At 42.4% G+C, this 20,104-nt stretch overlaps 2 protein-coding genes across 4 annotated transcripts; both read left to right on the top strand.

The window, feature by feature from the left end:
• The first annotated feature begins 977 nt into the window (after nucleotides 1–977).
• Nucleotides 978–3,343, top strand: gpr20 (G protein-coupled receptor 20). The gene has a single exon (XM_042107125.1). It carries the CDS (start codon nucleotides 1,105–1,107, stop codon nucleotides 2,158–2,160), a length of 1,056 nt encoding a protein of 351 aa, XP_041963059.1. The 5' UTR covers nucleotides 978–1,104; the 3' UTR covers nucleotides 2,161–3,343.
• Nucleotides 3,344–4,552: 1,209 nt separating this feature from the next.
• slc45a4b (solute carrier family 45 member 4b) lies at nucleotides 4,553–18,788 on the top strand. Of its 3 annotated transcripts, none has more exons than XM_042107123.1 (9): nucleotides 4,553–4,659; nucleotides 5,499–5,777; nucleotides 6,259–6,908; nucleotides 8,498–8,686; nucleotides 12,448–12,627; nucleotides 13,413–14,497; nucleotides 15,946–16,045; nucleotides 16,494–16,705; nucleotides 17,008–18,788. In XM_042107123.1, exons 3-9 carry the CDS (start codon nucleotides 6,635–6,637, stop codon nucleotides 17,326–17,328), a joined length of 2,361 nt encoding a protein of 786 aa, XP_041963057.1. In that variant the 5' UTR covers nucleotides 4,553–4,659; nucleotides 5,499–5,777; nucleotides 6,259–6,634; the 3' UTR covers nucleotides 17,329–18,788. The 3 variants fall into 3 exon arrangements, with proteins under 3 accessions (XP_041963057.1, XP_041963058.1, XP_041963056.1); XM_042107124.1 differs by lacking the exon at nucleotides 4,553–4,659 and adding an exon at nucleotides 4,836–5,349; XM_042107122.1 differs by lacking the exon at nucleotides 4,553–4,659 and adding an exon at nucleotides 5,367–5,383.
• The last annotated feature ends 1,316 nt before the right edge of the window (nucleotides 18,789–20,104 follow it).

Below are 20,104 nucleotides of genomic sequence, written 5' to 3' on the forward strand. Positions count from 1 at the left end.
CTATGACTCCCGCCAACTGTTTCCTCTGCCCACAACTTCAACTTCAAAATAAGTCCTCAATACAATAATTTGCTATAAAATAATTTAACTATTTAAACTATTTAACTATTTAACTGTTCGGCCATTCCAACTGTAAGCTGTCATCAATTATGGCTCCCCGCCAGCTTTTTTCTCTATCTGACCTCCATCTTTTTACTTAGACTATATTTTAGACAATATTCAACAATATTTTATTCAGCAGCCATTTTTGCATTTTCATGCACTCGTAATTCCCTGGAATTACATTTTCTAGTTATTCTTGTCATAGATTCTTGCTATAATCCTATTATCTTATCTGTCACTGTTATTGAGATTCTGATGCGTTCTGCAGCATCATTTTCAGATGTGCCATTGAGCATACATGCTTCTAGTCACCTGATGGTAATTTTGATACCATAGATTTAATAGAGACCCAGTCAGACCAATAGTATGAAAAATCAGGAACAGAGTTTATTTACAATGATGCGCATCAAGGGAGAGACAGCATGACTTCACCTAAAGATCCATCAGCTGCTCTAACTAGACAAGGAAATAGTTAGGGTTTAAGTATCCTTCCAGGCTGACAGGATATGGCGTTGGTCATCCCATCTCACGTGGACTACACTGAATCAGACTCTGATTAGTGGCAACCTGGCAATCCGGAGCAGATAGCTACTGACGTAGCCATGCAGAACAGTGAAACACTGCAAAGTCATAATATTCCTGCTTATCTCTAAATACAGTCACACACAGATATACACAGGGACAGTACAGATATCATACAGTCATTACATAGAATCATACTTTTAGTATCAAAGTGACCCACTAATGAGAAATGCAGAACATTAACCCACATATTGGAATATTGGACATAATGCAGAACATTAAACCACATATTGGAATATAGGACATAATGTTCTATTCCACTTTCTTTCACCTCATGCGATATGTATACAAGTATACAGGTATACAAGTCACTAATGACATATTAATAGTCATGAAACAGCATCTAATGGTAAATGATATGTTTTCTATTGCATTCTTCTCTGTTTGCTTTTCATCAGACAAAGAGCCAGTTGCAGTGGCATGGAGTTGTCCTCGACTGAGAGGCCTTCGTCCACAAACGTCACTACAACCCTGTGTCCCATGGTCACCACTAACGTTTCCAAAATCACCAGAGAACCCTACTTGAATCGCCTGGCCCACCTTGATGAAGGACTCTACAATGACTTCTACAGTCTATGGATTGCACTGTTGGTCATCAACAGCCTTATCTTCGTGGTGGGAATGGTCCTCAACACGCTTGCCCTTTATGTCTTCTGTTTTCGGACCAAGCCCAAGACCACCTCCGTCATCTACACCATCAACCTGGCGATCACTGACCTTCTGGTCAACCTGTCTTTGCCCACACGCATCATACTGTACTACAGTGGTGGAAAATGCATCAACTGCTCTTATGTGCACATCTTCAGTTACTTTGTCAATATGTACTGTAGCATCCTCTTCCTCACCAGTATCTGTGTGGACCGATACCTGGCCATCGTACAGGTGGAGGCCTCGCGGAAATGGCGCAGTCCCAGCGTGGCGAAGGTGGTCTGCGTCTGCATCTGGCTGTTCGCTGTGGTGGTCACCTACTCTTTCCTGACCTGCTGTCTGACGTGCCTCTTCGCCCTGACCGTGTTCGAGTTCTTCCTGCCACTGGTGATCATTGCGGTCTTCACAGTGCGGATCGTGTGCGCACTGGCCAGTCCTGGCCTGATGCAGCAGAGTCGTGAGCGGAGGCGGCGGGCGGTGCAGCTGCTCACCAGCGTGCTCATCATCTTCACTCTCTGCTTCACCCCCTTCCACATGCGGCAGGTGCTGCTCTACTTTAACCCTGAGATGCCGCACCATACCGTGGCGTACCACGTCACCGTAACCCTAAGCAGCCTCAACAGCTGTCTGGACCCTGTGGTGTACTGCTTTGTTACCAACAACTTCCAATCCACCATGAAGGGCTTCTTCCGCAAGGCAGAGGCTGAGCAGACCAGTGGGGACATTGTCAGCATGCAAAAGAGCTCCAAGGGAACAGTGACTGCCATTGCTCACAGCATGATGCTGATGAACTTGGCAACAGCCCAGGAAGAGCAGGTCCCTGCATAAAGTTATTATTGTTTATTATACATGTACATTGGAGGATTGATCTAATGTTGACATGTACATTTTGGAAGGTTCAAGACACCACATTGAACATGGAGTGATTTTGGGGCTGTTTGCAGTATATAGGCCTATGTTGTTAGTTCATTGTTTTGAGAAAAATAATGAGTGCATAAGTGCAACAACCCAGTGTTTGTGACCATTTAATCTAATGTTTGCTTGAGACCATACAGAGAACAACTAATCATTGAATCTCCATGATGATCTGGGTGTATCTATGTACACTTGACATTTCCAAATGTAAAGGCCCCATAGTGATGATCCAAAAATGAACATCCATGTGTGTTGGCACAGAGTGTTTGATACAGGTAGGCTAACCAAAATGGGGGGGGGGGACAGTGAATTATTCAATTCTGGACTGTGGTGAACATCATTTAGAATGAACAACCTGCAAAAGAGGGTGCTAACACCGCGGTTCCACAATAATGCTATGCTGGTTCTGTCTGGATTAGCCTATGCAGTTACTATAGAGCAAGAAGTGAGTTTGAACATTTTGCCAGAATCATGGAATTGACCTTTATAATACTGTTGTAACACTGTTTTATCCATCTACTTTGGTATGCTATTTGTTTTGCTCTTAGTTGAGATGATCATGCCATCATCAAAGGGCTGTGATGCATCGCCTTGATGTGTCTTTTTTTGATCATGTTCAAATGAATGAGGGGCGTCTGTTAGCATGTCTGTGTCACATTTATTAAATTATGTGTGCCTGCTGTTCAGTTAGTTTCCTACTCCCCTGGAACATGCTGACGTGTGCTGGGTGAATGTATGATACTTACACATGTATGTCAAAAAATGTGTACATAAAGTGTATATGAAAATGCTTGATGAGAAAAGTATGTATATTGTTGTACAGATGAAACGGACTACAAACCACAACAGTAACTGGTTTTACACCCCTACACCATATCCGACGATAAACCACAACTGGTTTTACACCCCTAAACCTATCCACTAAGTTTTGAGTTGGATGCTCTATGATGCCACTGAAACTTTGTCAGAGAACACCAAATAAACCTTGCTTGTAAGCTGAGTCAGGAGTTTTACTGAGGAAAATTGTGCATTCAAAGACCTGGTAAACCAAAATCTGAGATTTGTTTGAAAACATGTGAAAAGATTGTGAACAGTGTGATTTGTTGTGTTAGTAAAACCATTAAACAGAACTCCCTAAATGTTTGTGCTGTTTTTTGGGACGGTAGGCCTACTAAAAGGGATGACAGATGATGTGATGAGTTATCCCCACTCTTTAGAGGCCTCCGCATAGACGCCGACATGACTTGGCCTCCTCCACTTTCGATTAGATTCCAAATTGTAGATTGTTTTCAACAGACCCCACAGCAGCGTCAAAATTTGCGCCGCACTGTGTCTATTATGATTAAGTTATAGCCTACTTTTATTGCAGCTGCTCAACAAACACCTTTTTTTTCATGAATTGAAAGATAATTTTAATAGCTAGGTCTGTATTTGACAATGGTTTTGACATACTCAGAGCATATAGTAGAGGTCCTGGGTAAGATTTGTATGCACTTCATTTAGCGGAGAAAATCTCAACTGTTATAGACTAATATGACCCCACTGAACAACGTGGGATGTGTGCCAAAATCTCTACCCAGGACGAAAGTCCTGAAAATGACCACAACAGATGACACTATATATCACACTACAGGTGAATGGGACTTTTTTTCCCTTTATAGATATCCCCATACATTTCTACAATGTTCACAGTGACCATAATTATAAGGTCTTAGAAGAGTGTAAGCATTCTGATATGATATAAAGAAAATGGCTAAAAAACAGTCAACCTATCACATACAACTAGTGACATACATGAATTGCCAGTTATTTCAATTTCAGTTGTTCAATGGGGTCATATTAGTCTATAACAGTTGAGATATTCTCCGCTAAATGAAGTGCATACAAATCTTACCCAGGACCTAGACTAATATTAATTTGGTCTTAAAATTCACAAAAAATAGCCTAGGCCTATAGCCTATTTTTCCACAGGGGATCATTTAGGTTAAGGCAATCAAAATAGACTGGCTACAAAAGTAAAGCCATCTGCTCTGATGTATTGTTAAATCATGTCCTTGATTACCATGTCAAAGAAAACTATTTTTCAGGTAAAATAAAAAAAAAAACTGTTTTATTTTATTGTTATTAAATTAAATTAAATGTGCCATGTTTTTACATTTAAATGTTAAAAGTTTAAAAAAAGAAAAGAAAAAACGTTGTTGGGATATTTCAGTCATAGTATATCCTCAGTGACCTATGTTTGCCTTCATGAATTTCAACCAAACCTCATTGGCTTGTTTCCAGTTCTTTTAAAACAAGGGTAGGTGAACGGGAAACCCTCTCGTGGACGCTTCTACAATGGACTGGTTTTTCCATGCGTCTGGTGGTCAGTCAGACGCACCTACAGGATTTACGAATTAGATAGCCAGTCAGGTAGTGTACTCGCATGGCTCTCTCACTATCTAGACCAGGACTGATGACATTAAATTACTACTTTTTAGAAACATGACGACAACGCACAATACGCTATAGAATAAATAACATGAAATAATTGGGATATTTGACGCGATGTTAATGCATATGAATAATTATTTAACGTACGCTAGCAAGCGTTAGCGGCTAGCTGCTTAGTCTGATGCATATGTTCAGTTTGCTAGCAAAATCTGATTCAGTAGAACAGTGTCTGGTTGCAACAGTGTTCAAATATAACCCTAGACAACTTATGATTCTGTTACTGTTGAGCATAAGCCGCATTTAGTATTTGACGGCTCCGGTTTCATAAAAATTGACTTTCAACATCAACTGAACTAACGTTAGTCCCTTGGAGTTAACGTTATCTTGCTAACTAGCGAGGATACCCAGCTAATTGTACTAGTATCGTGGCTATCCTGTTGCCATCTCGCCCTATAGCTACTGTTGTGTTGTCTGGCGTAACATTAGTCTAACTTTACCCACGAGACATGACATACGTTACCAGGACGCGTTCAAGGCAGAATCCCGAATTTATTTAAAAGACCTTTAGCGTTATCTCAACACGGCAGCCAAACAAGGATGCACTGTTGTCATATCAGCCTATTAATATATACATAATGTTAGATTGTGGACTACAAGCCAGATACAAAAGTAGGGACCATTTAACGGTAAAGTTGCTCAGTAGGTAAACCTGACTGACAAAGCGTTCAGATAGTAACTTTAGCTATTCAGCGATGTAACCGGTTTGGCTTGTTCATTGTGTAACTTTATGTGTGTTCTCTTCTGTTTTCATTTGGTAGATACGCATTTTTGGAAGTTGATCATCACCTCATTTCACCTTGCTACAAACATGTTGTTACAAGCTCATACTCCTGGAAAATTCCTGAGTTGATTCTTCAAGGGTGGAGTTTTGAACTTAGGGGGATGGGCAAATTCAGAGATCAGGTCACTTGGCAATCACTGGCATGGCCAACCTGCTGATACGAATAGTTTTTCCTCGATGCTTACGAAAGAGAGTTTTGTACCGGATTTGATCGCCCTTGAAGGCACAAGCAAGCCATACCTCGTGCCATTACCAGGTAAGTTTTCTCTCAAGTGAAATACTGTGGAGCTGGTTTTGTTCTTCTCTGCCCAGTTGTAGTATGCCCCTCTTCAACGCGACATCAGTAAAATATGTCGTTGCTGATACTTAATGTTTGGTCTGTTGTATCAGTGCTGTTTCTCAGACCATATGTCATCACTAGTTGAGACCTGTAGTATTCAGGAAATCTTCTGTTCAGATAGCTCCAGTTTATATTTTTCATACTTGTGATAGATTATATTATATTATATTATATTATATTATATTATATTATATTAGATTCCACTTCATTGTCATTGTGCAGAATACAAGTAAAGAGACAACGAAATGCAGTGCTGCCTATTTTGTAGTCCAACTATGCTTAATGTTTGCCTGGCATGCGTTAGTAGTTCCTTTATTTTTCAGTTACTCAACCATATGAAGTAACTGATTGGCGTGGTTAACCGTTTGTCTGCTGTAAATGTTTCTGCTTGTCACAGGCTGAACAGAAATGATCCATGTGTGCTCAGTGGGGATTGATCATGGAGCGTTCACATCTCGCTACCAGCCCCATCGTCTCACCACTGCCTTGTCCTTAAATTCTAAGAAAGTCATGCCTTGTCTACCTATACTTCTAAAATCTATATGGATTTTTGACCATTGTACAAAACAGTAAGGAGTCTACCAAACCAAATGGTGTAATTGTAGCTACCCCAGTCAACACATTTGCTTGGTGTCTTCATGTGAAATCCACTGGGAATGTGTGGGTTGGACAGCATTCTCTTGGACGTTCTGAAGAAGGGGCGCTAGAGAGGTGCCAAGGCGCAAAAGAGACCAAGACATTTAGGTGACCGGTCCATCAGTCGGGACAGGTACATGCAGGACACCATGGCTCCCAATACCGCCGGCGCAGATGCCGTGTGTGTTCCAGACGAGGGAGTGGGCCTGCCACAGAAGTGCCTGAGTGGCATCTTCCATAAAGGGAAGGAGAGCAACCAGGAGACAGAGAGCCATGATGGGTCTGCTAGTGAGGGTCCCAGCAGGCGCATCCCACTGCACAAATGGGTCATGAATGGAGCGGTCATGTTTGGCAGGGAATTCTGTTATGCCATGGAGACTGCCCTGGTGACACCTGTACTACTGCAGATAGGTAAGTTGAAGGTAACCACTGAAAGAATGGTAAATACCATTTTAGCCTTAACCTCCTCTCATTATCACAGGGCTGTTTATAAATAACCTGCTCAGGGCCCTGTGTCTGTGAACCGGCACATCTGAAAAACAAAAAAACCTCGAGTCTTTTTAGTAGTCAGGGGAAAATTGGTTGGAATGACTGGAATGTGTGAGTTGGCACATTTCTCTGATGGTGTTTTTCTACACAGTGAAAATGTGTGAGGTCATCACCAAATAAGTTGAAATTTCTCTGCTACTGGGATTTGATGGAGATGTTTGTCCTGATAATTAGGAGGCTGTTACAGCAGAGTGGATTGAATGTGGTGAATATAATGGTTATTCCTGACAGTTCCTGACAGGCTGTTCCTGACAGGGTTCATGCTGGAATGTAGTGGTTGCCCTGATGCTAGAAAGCCACTTTGGTTGGTATGGTTTAATCTCACATGTGTGTATTTTTATTAACTCTAAAATGTGAACTGCAATGTAATCATTAAATTATCCAGATTAATTCTTCTAAATTTAAGCTAGACTAATTCTCTAATACTGGTGCACAATGCAAGTTTTTGAGCAGTGTTGTTGGGAAATGTCCCTGAGTATTGTTGTACCATTGATATTTGGCAACAGTTTTTTTTCCTGGAGAACTTTGTCATGATCATTCAATCAGAACTCATTATGTAGGCGCCCAGGTACTTTTGGAAACAAAAGTTTGTTAGGGCGTTGAACTAGAGTTTGCATTGGCACAAAATGTAAATGAATCATCTGAATGAAATGCCCTTTTATGCAAAGATTGTTTCTGGTTCCTTAGTAGAGGTGTGAACAGTTAAAAAAAAAAGTCCAGGAGCAAAGGTTCAAGAGCAAAATATTGAGCCATTTAATTGCTTACTAATGCTCTGTTTAATGAACAGTCAACAGGTTGAAACTTGCAAACTTGAAAGTTTAGCTTCTCAGTCTTGATGTGTGATGCTAAACCAACATTGTGTAGATATCCCACTAACTACCCAGGGATAATGAGGTTGCACTCACATTCTTCATAAAACTGGACTCTCTAGTTCACCTTTTTTATTCGGCCAGGTCAAGACTAAACAGGAATGTCTTCACGTGGTTTGACTTGACCTCGCCGAATAAAAAGTTGAAATAGAGATGAGTCCAGTTTTATGAAGACTGTGTGTGCTACTTTGTTACCCCTGGGTAGTTAGCCTTGAAAGTTGAGCCAGTTTGTGTTCATCAATCTAAGAAACTCTTTCACAGAGTTACCTTATCTCTGGACATATTTGGCCTCATAGCATAGGCTGTCTGTGAGGCTTTTGAATAGCTAATTTCTGAATAATTGACTAGGTTATTTAAGGTCTTAATATACATATACCTTTAAATTTATGAAGTAGGTTACAAAAGTGTTCTTTGGAACTTGGCCAGGCCTATAAGTTGTTAAATTTGGTTCAGTATCATCTGTTTATTAAAGCATCTTGGCTGAAGATGTGTTTTTAATAGAGGTTGGGTGTGTATAGTGGAAACAATCCCAGTTGGTTGAAGGTGTTGGTCTCATGTTTTGTTTGGCGTGGCTGTTCCCAGGTCTGCCGGAGCAGTACTACAGTCTGACGTGGTTCCTCAGCCCGGTGCTGGGCCTGATGTTCACCCCTGTGATTGGCTCGGCCAGCGACCGCTGCACTCTGAGATGGGGCCGCAGAAGACCCTTTATCCTGGCCCTCTGTGTGGGTGTGCTGCTGGGAGTCGCCCTGTTCCTCAACGGGGCTCTGATTGGTAATTACAGTAACAGCCATCTTCCAGGAAAAAGGGAAAAGGAAAAGATGCAAATCAGGGGCGCCGGAACGAGTTTCAAAGTGCAGGGGCCAGATAACGACCCCCCCCCCCCCCCCAAAAAAAAATCGCCTGCTGTATTTTGTCTTTCTTGCGCAAACAAAATGTGTGCGTTCGTAATAGCCTGCGTAATTCTTCTTCATAAAGTTGAACAAACACATGCGGTAATTTTACAGATAAATAGAAATAGCCTACTGTCATGCAGTTTATGGGGTAGGCCAACTTGGAGTGAATTTACACACAGGAGATTCTTTCTCTAGGCTACTTGTAGCTGAGCAGAGTTGGGTGCAACATGTCAGTAATCACATTACAGTTCCTACAGTGTGCGAGCAAAGATATTTAGAATTCTGGTGAGGGCGACACAAATAACTAAAACTCATCGGAGAAGGCTATTACCTTACTACTGAGCGGGAAACAGTGCACAACTAACTAATGACTAGTCTGATGTCAATCACACCACAAATTGATTCCAAAAAAAATAACAGGGTGTTACAAGCTAGGACTGCCACTGTGACTGTCAGTGTGAAGAAGAGCATCTAGGCTATTAATGACAGAAGGAACGCAACTCGCAAGCGCACTTCACTCAAAGCAGTTCAATGTTTTGCAAGTTGTGTGCATGTCACCATTCAACTTTTATGAAGGAGTGTGTGCGAGCTGGGCAGCAACGCTTCCATAAAGCAATTCGAACTTGCACAATTTTTAAAAGCACTAGGAAGTGCCGTGTTCATTAACTTTTGAAGGCAGATTAGCTATCTGTAAGAAATGCCTGGTAGGCCTACAGCGCAACTTGGTTGGACTAGATTATGCTACCTAATGTTTCACAACTGTAATTAATTAAATAATAAATAAAAGGGGACTATATCCTATGTCCTATGTCCATAGAAACATTTCAACAAAGTAGCCTGATGTAACTTGTTAATCCTCATAGAGAGTAAAGAAGTAATGCAATAGATTAATTTTTTTTTACAGTAGCGAGTAATGTGTAGGCCTAATACATTACTTTTTTGACCAGACCAGAATAAATGTTATTGGATTTGGCTACATTTCAAATCCATCCCTCCACATATGTTGCACTGATTGAGAATGAACGTCTCAAAGTGGAGCGCTGTCTGCTCCCTGGGGGTGTTGCCTGGGCGCTCTGCTGGTGTTTTGCTCATCGGTTTTGACCCATGGGCAGAAAGTTTAAGGTTTTTCAACAGTGACTCTGCACAAATAGCTTTAGGGTATATTAGATGCGGGCTACTACCGCTATAATGGTTCACACCTCTCTCCGTTTTTTGCGCGGAGGTTTTTTTTTTTTTTTTCGTGGATGATTTTGTTTATTAAAAGATATTTTGAGCCAAACGTGAGGAGGCCATTGGCCCCCTGGCCACTGTGCTTCCGGCACCTATGATGCAAATGCAATACTCATCAAACCAGGTTCACAAGCTGGATAGTTAAAAACATTTAAAACTACCATACCTAAGTGGCATGCAAATGTCTTTATTTAAAATTATTTATAAGGAATGCAAAAATCTTGTAGACACCAACAGCAGCACGGTTTCCATTGCTAAAAAGCTTGCGAGCATGCTGACCCCAGAGTCTCTTGCTGATAGTTGGTGAAGTCATTGCTATGAAAGCTGACTCTAATACTCTTCATAGTATGGTTTGTCCTGGACCACAAAACTATATAGTGCCCACTGTGATACTAAGAATGAATCCTAATTTGAAAACTAGTTACCTCTCAAAAAGTGAATTAGCTCTCAATAAAGTTAACCCTCACAATGTAACAGATGGCTGCATACTGTTGCTTTTAACTTGTTTTCATTTAGGAAAAGCACTGCTACTTGGGCGGAATGATTTGCACGCAACACCTGAAAAGCTGCAGTAGCAATGTTTTGCCTGAATGAGAATGTAGTTCCAAGCATGTGTATGCTTAGAAAATCGCTGTTTTACATTTGACATTTGTACACATTATAATTAAACTAGTCACAACATGTAAATAGAACAATGTTTAAGTTCTTGTGTTGCTTTTGGGAGATAGGGTAGTTGGAACTGCCCACCTCAATGAGCTATGCTCAGCTATGCTAACGGTTGGTGTTTCATACTGAGTTACTGCACACCGAGAGACGAGAAGGGTATGTGTCATCTAGGACTGTAACGATATGCGCATCGAAACTGAAATCACGACACTCATATCCACAAACCTGTGTCGCCTGTGAGAAGACAGAATGGTGACACACCCCTTCTAGTGTTTCCCGTAGCACTTTGCAGCTTACGCAGCTGCATAAGCAACACTCATCTCCTGCCTTATTAGTATACTTATCCAAAAATAAATAATAATTTCATTGCTCTCGTAGCTTTCATTGTAGACAGACAGTATAGACGTAAACTCCCTCTCCTTGCCCCGCTCTCTCTCTCTTTCTCTCTCTCTCTCTTGCGCGCTCAACAAGCGTCCCTTGGCTTTTAATAGTTAGGGAAAGTTAGGCATTTTTTTCACCAATCTGCAAAAAAAATTCTTACCAATAACTTTTTTTACTATGTGTTCCTATAGGTGTCTAGTAACACCTCCCAATTTATCCACGGCCAAATCCTCGGGGAAACACCTGGAGAGCCAGTCAAGTTTGTGGTGACCAGAGGGTCTGTGCGAAAATAATGAAAACATTTTTTTTAACCAATGTTAGCTTTTGAGATGTTTAACTAGGGGTTTTTAGGGGTGCTGAATCTATCCCAGCTATTAGTTTTGAGTAAAAATGACTCCAAGTCCATAAAAATCCATAACAAGTGATTTTGATTGTGGGTTTGGGTGGAGCCTTTTTGGTGGAGGCGATTTCCTTTCTGCGTCTTCTGCAGCACTACAGAGGTCTTCGTTATACTGTGCAGCTCCATCTCGGACACACACACACACACACACATCACACACACACACACACACATCTATGCACATTGACTCTCTCACAAACACATTCACAACCACCCACACCCACACAAACACATATTATGCACGCACTTACAAATAAAGTTTGCACCTTCACTGATACTGTCTCTCTGTCTCTCTCTCTGTCTCTCTCTTTCACACACACACACACACACACACACAGGGCTTCTACACACAGTTGCGTTCCGTCAACGCATGCCAGTGGGTGTTCCCGACAGTAGCTATGCAAATGACTTGAAGTATAACTGTAATTTGATTGGCTGGTGCCGTCCGTCGATTGGCTCGATTGGCCGGTGCCGTCCATCGGTGCAGCAACAGCTGAACTTCTCAGCGCGAGCGATCCATGTAAAGTGAACGGGGATGCGTCTCCAGCACTGCAAGGCACGCAACTGTGTGTATGAGCCGACACACACATACTGTACGTACACACACACACATGCAAAATGTCCTTTCTCACACACACCATGTTGAGACAAAACTATCTGTGATTATAGTAGCAGTGTTCTGTTCTGTTCTGTTCTGTTCTGTCTTTCTTTCTATCTTTCCCACCCCCCCCACCCCCGTGGGTCAAAAATCATGATACAAACCGAATCGTGAGTTTGGTGTTTACAGCCCTAGTATCATCTTATCTAACTCTGGGGGAGATGGTGAATTATAAGCTAAATGTTGGCGTGTTTCTTTAAGTATCAGATTGCATATGAAAAACATTTTTGTTTTGTTTTTGAAATGGATAAAAAAAGATGATGCTTGTTGTTTACTCTGAGCTCCCTCACTGTCTTTGTGGCAGGCTTGACCGTTGGGGATGTTGTTGGCAGACAGCCTATCGGTATAGTGCTGACCGTTGTTGGCGTAGTGGTGCTAGACTTCTGCGCTGATGCCTCGGAGGGCCCAATCCGGGCGTACCTGCTGGACGTGGCGGACACAGAGGAGCAGGACATGGCCTTGAATATTCATGCCTTTTCAGCTGGTAGGCTCACACACACGCCACCTAGTGTCCTTAACATTGCCGAGTGTACAAATACCCACGTTGTAAAGTTAGGGATTGATAGATTAAAGGTTAACTGTGGGTGAAAATGTCATAAAGCAAGCAACCTTTAACTTTTGTTTTGTTTGTTTAGCCAAACTTATTTGCTGGATTTTGGTGATGGATAATCCATGCTGGTCTCATAAAAATGAAAACTCTTTACTCTAGGCGCTCTGTGATGCCTCTGTAAATATGCGAACTCAATAGGGTCTATTGAAGTGATTCAAACTGTATGTATCGTAAACCAATTTTATAATGTATAAACAGTTTATATTAAAGCGGAGGCAACCTCAAAAACAATAGTCATGCCTTTATAGCACGCCAAGGAAACAAGTGCTTCAGGTTAAAAAGAAGCTGACTTGTGGAGTTTGTTGTACTCCTTTCTTTGGTCCTGACAGTCATAACAGGGGGCAGTTAGCTTGTTCACAGTTGATTCCGTTGTTGCGAAGCGTGCTTCCAGGCTCCACCGTTGTTGATGGTTATTATAGTTGTCATTCGATGAGCATTGATATGTAATTAGATTTTTCTACCAGATCTACTTCATAGGTGTCCTGTTATTCAGAATTAATAGCCACCCTACCAGCCAATCAGAAAAGAGTATTTCTTCTCTCTGGGTGATCATTTATGTATCACAAGTCAGTATAAATATTTGTGTAACATTGTACATAATGATATTTGTCTCTCTGGTGTTTTGCCAAAGCTAATGATTTTCCTTCCTATTCTCCTAGGACTGGGAGGAGCGGTGGGTTACATGCTGGGCGGTCTGAACTGGACTCACACTGCTCTGGGCAAAGCCTTCCAGGCCCAGGAGCAGGTGCTCTTCTTCTTTGCTTCCATCATCTTCATCATATCAGTGACTCTCCACCTGTTTAGCATCAAAGAGCAGCCGTACAGCGGGCAACGGCAGGAATACGTGGAGGGGGATGAAGTAGATGACCAGTGTCTGGTCCGGCCCAATGGCAGCCTGCCTCAGCTGGACCTGATCGGTGAGGAGGAGTTTGACCAAGTCGAGCATGACCGTGAGGTTCAGGAAATGCAGATGGACTTCCTGAATGTGGACATGGTGCGGAGCAAAAGTGACTCTGTGCTGGCTATGCCAGACGCCACCATCGAGCTTGACCCAGACCTGGATCGCGATCAGACTCTCGGTTTGATTCCTGATGTAGATTCACCATTTGAAAAGGATGGTGAATCGGCCTTCCAAGACCGCTTCCAAGCAGTGCAGCAGAGCTCTTTGGTGCGTTCTGGCAGCAGTCACTGTTCCCTGACACGCTCGCCGGACAGCATGCTCGCCGGGGCCACTAAGGCCCGTAACGGAGCTCTGTCCAGCTCCAGCTCGGGCGCCTTCGCCCTGGTTGGTGCCAACAGCCAGCAGGGCAAAGTGGGCCAGCGAGGTGGTCCTCCCTGCGTATTGTCACGGCCCCGGCACCTCTCCTTCTACCGGCAGCCGTCGTTCACCTTCTCCTACTACGGGCGCGTAGGCCTCCAGCGGCCCCGGCGTCACCGCGCCGGCATATCGCCCATGCGCATCACCTCCACCCGCAGCCTGAACGACATCGACCAACTGGCGCGACGGCCGCGGGGCCGGCGACCGCAGTGGAGGGGCACATCCGAGTCCAGCAGTGAGAACGGGGAGAGTGAGGACGGGGGCGAGGGCACCACGGTCAAGCTTCTGTGGCTGTCCATGCTGAAGATGCCCCGGCAGCTCGGCTGGCTCTGCCTCTGCCACCTGTTCACCTGGTTCTCCATCATGGCGGAGGCAGTCTTCTATACCGACTTCATGGGCCAGGTCATTTTTGAAGGAGACCCCACGGTACATTTACACCCCTTTATTTTGTCCTGTTGATTCATTCTTGTCGTGTACTCATGAAAGCAGCTGTCAGTGAGAAAATAACTCTAATTTTAGGAGAGTTTACAATGCCACCACCACACAGGATCAACAGATTCTCATGTTGTTATTGGTCGAAGCTAACAAGCCTTACCTATGAGGTACTGTAGATTCTAGGCATAAAGATTTAATCAAGCTTTTAAAAGAGCAATCTGTGAGTGCAAACAGCTTTTCATGGGACTCTAACTGTCTGTTCAACTGACAACTCCAACATTTATCCATTTACATGTTGTGACTTGCAGTATGGTCAGTATTTATGATACATGTACAGTATTTAAAATATGTAAAAAGTACTGCCAAATATTTTTGGTAAAACCAATACTTTTTGGTAATGTGATGACATCATAAGAGTGCAAAACAATGTATGCCTCTGACTGGTGCTGAGTAATTTGCCCAGGCTGGTTGTGACCAGAATAATGAGATGCAGAAAGCAGACCCAGTGCAAGATGAGCAACGTGTAGGTTACTCTCACACACCAAGGGCATACATGTAGGTTTGGTAGGGACATAAACTGGTTGTCCTGCCGATGTACACTTTATGAGTTCACGTTTGAATGAATACCACTTCACATCAAAAATAATATGAATGAATGTGCTAAAATATTGGTAGGGACAATTTTGTCATCCCAAAATATTGGTGTGGAGTGGACATGAGCCTATGGTCCATAAGCAAACCTACACCCTTGACACACACAATACACTCCCTCCCACTCACTCAACAGCATGGTTACCTGCTCACCCACACTTATATGTTTCCCTGTTTTTGGTAGAACTCTGGAACAAATGACTGTGGTGTGTATGTAGATAGATAGATAGATATATACTTTATTGATCCCAAGGGGAAATTCAAGGTGTCCTCCAAAGCTGACGAGACACAGGGCAGCGTTCTGAGCAGTGTTGCTGGCCAGCGTTCCGAGTGTTGTTGTTCTGGCACGTTCCCTTTGATATTGGGCCAATCATTTTTCTCTCCATCCCTTTCCTTATCACTCAGTACTCACATGTCAATGTCTTGCAGTTTTGCTAATAATTATTATGCTACTATTTATATTGTCTATATTATGCTATTTGTTTTTATTATTTGCTGATATATCAATAAGCTTTCACCAGAATCGCCGACTGTACAGGCAACCTGTGAGTGTTTTATATGATGGGCACAGAGAGAGGGCTTAGCCTAGTTTGATAAAGGTTACTACTTACTGTAACCTAGGTACAACATGTGGCCTTTTTGCAACTGCCACAAGCCAATAACGCGTCGTGGTTGCATCTCGCTGTGTAAGGTGAAATAGGCTGGTTGTTGATGGGCCTGAAAGAAGTCCCCTACCTATGGTACAAGGCATTGAACTCTTCCTGTCTGCAATGTGCTCTTGTTTGCAGGCTGCTGCTAACTCCACAGAGCTGCAGAAATACCATAAAGGGGTCCAGATGGGCTGCTGGGGGCTGGTGGTCTATGCTGCTACAGCTGCTGTCTCTTCAGGTGGGTCACCTGACTCTCCCATCCCATGCTGTTGCATGCACCATTCTTTGATCTGTCCTTGCTCCGGTGGCACTGCATGTTTGTTTCACCATCTTTTTATCTTTCTATCTTTTGACGTTACACGTTTCTTTACTGTGATTTGTGTCTTCATAACTTTGGAGCTAGCATGAAAAAGTTGGATATTTTATTATTTTAATTATTGTTCTATGTAAAGATGTTTATTCATGCAGATAGCCATTGTCTATAAGCACAGCATGTCTGAGATTCCAGTTGGAGAACCATATACAGAATATATAGTTTAATACCAGTGTAATAGATATAGCAATAACATCTCAAAATTGCATGTTCAGATGCAGGCCATTATAACCATGACATTTCCTTCAATAGCACTGCTAGTTGCGCAGTGTTTTCTTGAATAGCTGGACATATGAATGTTTTTGTCTTACAGCTGTGCTCCAGAAATACCTAGACAACTATGACCTCAGCATCAAGATCGTCTATATGTTGGGCACTTTAAGCTTTACTGTGGGAACTGCAGTGATGGCTATTTTTCCAAACATCTATGTTGCCATGACGATGATAAGCACCATGGGAGTCTTTTCCATGAGCATCTCCTACTGTCCCTATGCCCTTTTGGGTCAGTACCATGAAATTAAAGAGGTCAGTACACATTTGATGTCCATTATAACTTTGTGTCTGATTAATTGACTAAGTGGATTACTGAATGTGGTCATGTAGTGTAGCTTAAAATGAGGGGGTTTCTAACACAGTTCGAAACAAATAGGATGGGTTCATTGTTAAACATTTTCATCCAGAGAAGTAGTAGAAATTTTGGGAGTCTTGTCTAGCTGTCCTAGACTCATATGGCAGGCTGTCCTTTAGAACTTGTACTTGCACTTGAACTCTCTAGTGCAATTTCCACCAATCATTTCAGTCCTTTTCCTTTGTTTCTCTTCATGTAGTACATCCATCACAGCCCCGGTAACTCTAGAAGAGGGTTTGGCATTGACTGCGCCATCCTGTCCTGCCAAGTGTACATTGCCCAGATCCTGGTGGCTTCTGCGCTGGGTGCGGTGGTAGATGCCGTGGGCACAGTGAGGGTCATCCCCATGGTGGTGTCAGTAAGTTCTCTCCTGGGCTTTCTTGCTGCTGCGTTTCTTGTCATCTACCCTGACACGTCCGAGGAGGATGAGGATGAGGAAGAGGAGCCTGCTCAGATCAACCTGGGCCCTGACGTCACAGTGGAGTATCACCTGAACAAGCCCAGTGAGCTGAAACTATAAGCCCAAAACAGCAGCTAAAGGTCCTCTCCATGCTCTCCTCCAAGGCTAGGAGGAACCACACATGAGACTGTATAGCCTTCATTTTACAGAATGCACTGCCAAACGTAAACAATGTTGTGATGTTTTTAAAGAGACCTCTCTTGTTAACGTAAAAGATCAAACCTACAGCCTATTGCCAGCAAAAGCCTTCCATGCCAAAGGCTCAGCATCTGATCGACTCGTGCAGATGTTGTCCAGTAAGCCTGGTGCATTGTTGAAATGTGCCAAGAGTGCCTTCACTGAGGTACCAGCTATAGTTTATGTAATCAGATTATGTTGTCAAGCTCACTTTGAGCATGGTACTGATCAATCCTGATAATCAGGTGAAATACAGAGGATCATATCTGCCAAATAACTTCTAAAATCCAACCGTCTTACTGAAAGACATCACGTATCACTAGAACAAGGCAATGTATGCTCATGTAACTTGTTAGGGAGGTCTCGTTGTTAGGTGTTCCTTTTCTGTTCCATTTAGTTTTAAAATGATTTCAGTGTCACAGATCTCAATGATTTAAAGGGCCATCTACTCTTGTCATCCTGAAGATGACGGCAGATTTGAAAGGGCAGCATGCAACTGCTTGCAGCAATGCAACAACTGTTAAATGCTCTGCAGAGTCTTTATTCAGGAGTTGTCCCATTCCTTCTAAACCTGTATCAGTGAGCCTCACTAGCAGTGTAGGGCTCCAAACAAGCCCTCGAGTTTTAAACACGCTATGCACGATGCCAAAAAGCCTAAGGTGGGGATCCAAGTATTTAGCATGAAGCTTTGAGAACTATGACGAGTCTGTGTGTTTATTGGTGATTTCTTGTTTTGCGCCAAGCTTTAGTCCTGTTAGTTGATTGAAGCACATCAGATTGTAAGCTACAGTAGTGGAATGCATTCCATAGCCTACACGTTGAGGCTTGGTAAGCATTTTAGAGTTCCAACATGAGTGCTGGTGAGACTGTGCTCGAACGCAATGTGCACAGGACCTACAGAAATGGGTCTGTATGCCCTGTTAGTAACATGTCCCAAACTATACAGAAGGTGTGATTGAACTCTGCTGTTAAACCAAACCCTCCGAAGACTATGCACATGTTTCTTCAATTATTTTGATATATTAGAAAAAGTTAAAATTCTAGGACCAATTTTGATGTGTGTTGCACATTCATTTTTTTCATTCAGAGGCTTTTTTTAAGTAGGCCTATGATGGGCCTCATATGCAAGGATGGGTTTTTGATACTTTGAAATAACTGCTTAAAATCTATATAATTTAACACTTTTCTCCCGGATCCCACCTCAACCTTGTGCTGCTGTCAACTTCTGCAAAAAGAAAAATAACTATTGTTACCTTAAAGGGAGACAAATCTTTTGTATTCCGTAGATTATTATTATTTTTTATTATTATCCTATTTGTTGGACAAAATAAATGTGTGCTGTGTTGTAGTACTGCTGTGAAAAAAAAAACTTTATTGATTATTGGAAATGAAAGTGGTGTTTGTTTGTTTTTTAATAAAAGTTTTTGCAGTTCAATGATCCTAGTCATTTTTGCGCACGGGAAAACTACAGAAAAACCCCGACTGTGTTACAGTTTTTTTCAACTGCTTACACACAAAATCTTTTCTCGTCACACAATTTTCTAAACATGTCATCCAAACATCATAACCTCACACCAAATCTGCAAAACCATACACTAATTCTCAATGTTTGACTCAGTTTTCAATGTACTAAAACACATTTTGCAAAACACCACACTCAATTTTCTACTTAACACACAAAAATCTAACAGGAAGTAACTTGATTTAGTTTTTCAAACACAACCTATCAAAATGCCACACTAAATCACCAGTGCTTCACTCCCACTCGTCACATGTGCAAACACTCATCACTTTATTGAACACCAACGAATCATTGGCTTAGTATAGGCCTATAAATAGGTCAAATGTCAAGATGTCTGTTTTGAACAATGGATGACAACGCAGAAAGAGCCAGGAGAGGTGGAGGTAGAGGCAGAGGACGAGCACGAGGTGTTCGGGTTCGAGGAGGAGGAGTTGGAAGAGGAGGAAGAGGAGGAAGAGGACGAGCTGGACGAGTTGGACATGGAAGAGGACGAGGGCAAAGAAGGGAAATAAGGAGAGCCGTCTCAGATGAGATTAGGGCTACATTGATTGATCATGTGATCAACCATGGGTTGACCATGAGGGAGGCTGGACTGAGGGTCCAGGCAAATGTAAATCGATTTACGGTGGCAGGCATTATCCAAACATATCGAAATGAGAACAGGTATGCAACGACTGTATCTACAGTAATATACTGTACACATAATAGTTATTTCAGCACAACTGAAAAATGCATACAATAATAGTTCTTACTGTACTGTATCATGTTACTGTACTGCATTTCATGAATCATGAATGGCCAGTGTGGTGTGTTACAGTATCATATACTATGGTATAGCTTACTGCAGGAAGACATTTTTGACTATATGACATAGCACACATTCACTATGTTTATGAATCTTCTACAGAGTGGAAAGGCAAAGGAATCGTGGAGGGCGAGGGCGCAAATTCACCGACGAGCAAGAGACCGAAATCATAAATATGGTTCTGGCAAATAATGTGATTAGAATCCATCAGATCCAACACCATATTATAAATGATGCAACTGTTTTCAATAACATTGTTACAGTAAGCTTGTCCACAATTCATCGTGTCCTCCAGAAGAATCAGTTGCGCATGAAACAGCTATACAGGGTCC

This window comes from Alosa sapidissima, chromosome 10 (genome assembly GCF_018492685.1).
Source record: "Alosa sapidissima isolate fAloSap1 chromosome 10, fAloSap1.pri, whole genome shotgun sequence".
NCBI lineage: Eukaryota > Metazoa > Chordata > Actinopteri > Clupeiformes > Clupeidae > Alosa > Alosa sapidissima.